At 32.9% G+C, this 3,913-nt stretch overlaps 1 protein-coding gene across 2 annotated transcripts in view; it reads left to right on the top strand.

Annotated features, from left to right (window-relative positions):
• The window catches only part of NIPBL (NIPBL cohesin loading factor), a 191,681-nt gene that overhangs the window by 159,553 nt on the left and 28,215 nt on the right, over nucleotides 1–3,913 (top strand). For both annotated transcript variants that reach the window (XM_017548241.2, XM_017548242.2), the window contains exon 33: nucleotides 2,976–3,084. In XM_017548241.2, coding sequence (XP_017403730.1) covers nucleotides 2,976–3,084 — 109 coding nt within the window. The remainder of the gene's footprint in view (nucleotides 1–2,975; nucleotides 3,085–3,913) is intronic.

The raw sequence follows: 3,913 nt of genomic DNA, 5'->3' as shown, positions 1-3,913 counted from the left end.
TTTGAGATGGAGTCTTGCTTTGTTGCCAGGCTGGAGTTCAGTGGCTGGGACTACAAGTACGTGCCACCATGCCTGGCTAATTTTTTGTATTTTGGGAAGAGACAGGGTTTCACTTTGTTAGCTATGATGGTCTCAATCTCCTGACCTCGTCATCTGTCCGCCTCAGCTTCTCAAAGTGCTGGGATTACAGGTGTGACCTACCATGCCCGGCCACTTTAAAACTTTTAGAAGAAAATATAGGAGAAAAAATGTGTATATATACACACACACACACACACACACACACACACACATATATATTTTATATATATAAATATAAACATATAATATGTATAAATTATATATATTTATATTAAATATAGTTTATATATTAAAATATATAATTATAATATTTAATATATATAAAAGTATTTTAATCATGTGGTCTTGCTGTGTTGCCCAGGCTGGACCCAAACTCCTAGGCTCAAGTGATCCTCCTGCCTCAGCCTCTTCAGTAGCTGAGACTACAAGCATGCACCACCATGTCCAAGCTGAATATCTTTTTGATCTTTGGGTAGGAAAGGATGTCTTAAACAAGTCGCAAAAACCATTACCCTTAAAAGATTGAAGAAAATGAAAACACAAGTCATAAAATGGAGAAGATACTTGGCACATATATAACCAACAAACAATTAATACTGAGAATAAATACATAAGAACTCCTATCTTACAAAACCAGTATAAGTCAAGAGTTCCAGTAGAAAAATAGGTAAAGTTTATTAATAGGCGTTTCATGGACAAAAATAGCATATAGGGCCTATACTGTGTTCAAACCCACTAGTAAAGTAAGAAATACAAATCAAGACCACATTTTATACCATTTTATTGAAAAAAATGGAGAAGTCAGTCACAAGTGATGGAAAAGAGAGATCAGATAGCATCTCTTAATGCATATAATAGTTGAGAAAATATTACAGCCACTTTGAAAAACAATGATTTCATAAAATTATCACTTAAAAGCATTATCTTGTGACGTTCAACATGCGTATATCCAGTGACCCAGCAGTTCAACTTCAAGTATATATACGCAAAAGAATCTTGCATATTTGCATCAGGAGATGCATATACAAAAATGCTCATTGTACTAAAATTGGGATTAACCTATCTACAAAAGAGCAGATAAACAAATTAAGGTATAGGCACGTGGTGGGCTATTGTACAGCAATGAAAATCAGTAAAATACAGCTATATGCAACAACCTATGTCATAGTGGCATAATGCTAAGTGAAAAAAGTAAGTCTCAGAAGACTACATCAAGTATACTACCTTTTAGAAAGTGGGAAATCAAAGAAAGCTATAAATAGCATACAGCTTAGACCTTTTTTTAAGCAAGGAGATGGTAAATTTTCTGATAGTGGTTACCTTAAGTGTGAAACAGGAAGATGGAATAAGGGAAGAAGCACTTTGGGAGATTTAAGATATTAAAAATAGTCTTCTTGATTTAGATTCATAGTACGCCATTATTTATTAGCAAATTAAAAGGGCATATATGAGTGGCAATGGTGTGTCATGAATCAAAACTTATGATTAATTATTTTGTGTGTACCTGAAGCCTTGGAAGTGAAAAAGAATAACCTAGGATGAGAGAGGGTAGTTTTCTAATTCTGTCTAAAAGAAGGCTAAGCTAGGCTGGGCGTGGTGGCACATGCCTATAATCCCAGCACTTTGGGAGACTGAGGCAGGTGGATTGCTTGAGCCCAAGAGTTCAAGACTAGCGTGGGCAACATGGAGAACCTCATCTCTACAAACTGTACAAAAATAAGCCAAGCATGATGGTGCATGCCTGTGGTTCCCAGCTGTGTGGGAGGTTGAGCTGGGGAGGTCAAGACTGCAGTGAGCTTTAATTGTGCCGCTGCACTCCAGCATGGGTAAGACTGAGACCCTGTCTCAGAAAAGATCAAACTAGAATATGATATTAATAGCTGCATTAAGGAAATTAGTTATAGAGTGAGGCAGGAAGAATTTGTGGTTCAGAGTTGAAACTAAGTACATCGAAGCTGTCTGCTTTCTTCAAATTGGAGGAAAAGGGACAGTGTGTGTGTTACGTTATTCTGGTTGCTGTCAGTTGTTTTAATCATTTATGTATCTTTCAGGGAAAGTTTAAACTTGTGCTGCCCAATATAAGCCACATGCATTTTTTTCTATGTTAATTTCAATTATTATTTTATTTAATTTTAATTCCTCAGTCACAGTAGGTACATTGCCAAGTGCTTAATAGCTGCATGTGACTCTTGGGAACCATATTGGATAGCAAGGATATAGAACATTTTCATTATTGCAGAGAAAGTAATATTTAATAGCAGTGGAACTCTTCACAGAAATCAAATACACCTTTAGATTCCTTCAGTATCCCCAGAATTATATTAGCTAGTTTTTCTTAGCAAAACAGATATACCTTACGACTTTTCTGTTGACCTTTGATTATGAAAGATTAGATTGGTTTTACTTTCTAGCTGTATTTGGAATGATCTCTGTCCTCATCTCATTATTCATAACACTTTTCTAGCATTGTTTGTGATTTTGCAAAGGATAATGCAGTAAAGAAATCTACCCTTATGTTTTATAATTGCCTTTTAAGGTGCAATTCAGATGCAGTTACAATTATTAATTCCTTAAAATAATTCAACTTGTATTATGTGAATAGGGAGAAAGGGAAGGTCACCTTTTTTGCATCTTCCACATCTTAAACTTAGGTCTTACACAGCAGTTTAAGTACTTCATAGTAAAATTGTTTGGAAGTATTGGTAAATTACTGGTTTATAAGATATTTTTAAACATATATGTTTTTGCTTTATTAATTTGCTCATTGAGTATTAAATTGTTAAGGACAAATTGAAAAGTATATTACTTATGGACGTGTTTAATGTGTTGATATTATTATTATTGCCTAATGAATAATTATACCTGGATCTTTTTTTGTATATATACATATATAGTTGTTGAAGTCCGAAGAGGATTCCTCATATAAACCTGTGAAGAAAGCTTGTACTCAACTTGTTGATAACCTAGTTGAGCACATTCTTAAATATGAGGAATCTCTAGCTGGTAAGACACTTAATATATATATTAGTCTTTAGTTGATTTTATAAGATATTATTAAATACTTTTAGCACATTTCTCATTTTTGCCTCTGGCTCTGCTTGTCTAATGATTAATTCACTTTGAAATGAAATACATTTTTTGTTATATAGGTATCTGTTTGATGCATCCTAGATTATATTGTTAAGATTGACTAAGATTATCTAGAGCATTGTAATAAAAGCATGGGCCTCATCTATTCCACATATCTTTCAATAGCATATTACAATTTTAGATGTCATATTGAATAAGAATAAAAGTCCAGAGGCTAATAGGTATCTAGCTAATGATACTCATTACAAAACTGTTATCTTCTAAGTCATATAAAATGGTCTCTCAAAATGAAATTGTTTTAGCTATTATAAAAATGTTTTTAAAGAATTGTATTACATTCCTAATATTTATTATTTATAATTGTTACATAAAAGTTTGCTTAATTTTGAGCTAGGAATTTATTAAAATTTATAAATCACAAATTATTTAAGTACTTATGTTTTATATTCTCTCTCACATTATTTACCAATCACAAACCTGAAAATTTTCAGTCAGTTATAAATAATTATATAAGAAATATAAAAATTGATACTCATTACTTTAAGCACACAAAGACTAGCATTACTTACCATCTAATGCACATTCATGAGCAACAACAATCAGCCTCAGCCATTCTCCAAAACTGGAAGCCAATAGCCTCTAACAGAGGTCCATTTATAGCACCTACGGAAGTTGTTGATGTACTTTATATTTTTTATGCAGTCTTTTTTTTTTCCCCCATATATACCTTTTTTTCTGTTTT

The sequence above is a fragment of the Cebus imitator genome, unplaced genomic scaffold (genome assembly GCF_001604975.1).
Source record: "Cebus imitator isolate Cc_AM_T3 unplaced genomic scaffold, Cebus_imitator-1.0 Scaffold205, whole genome shotgun sequence".
In the NCBI taxonomy this organism is placed as follows: domain Eukaryota; kingdom Metazoa; phylum Chordata; class Mammalia; order Primates; family Cebidae; genus Cebus; species Cebus imitator.
This window is presented reverse-complemented; position numbering and strand designations above follow the sequence as displayed.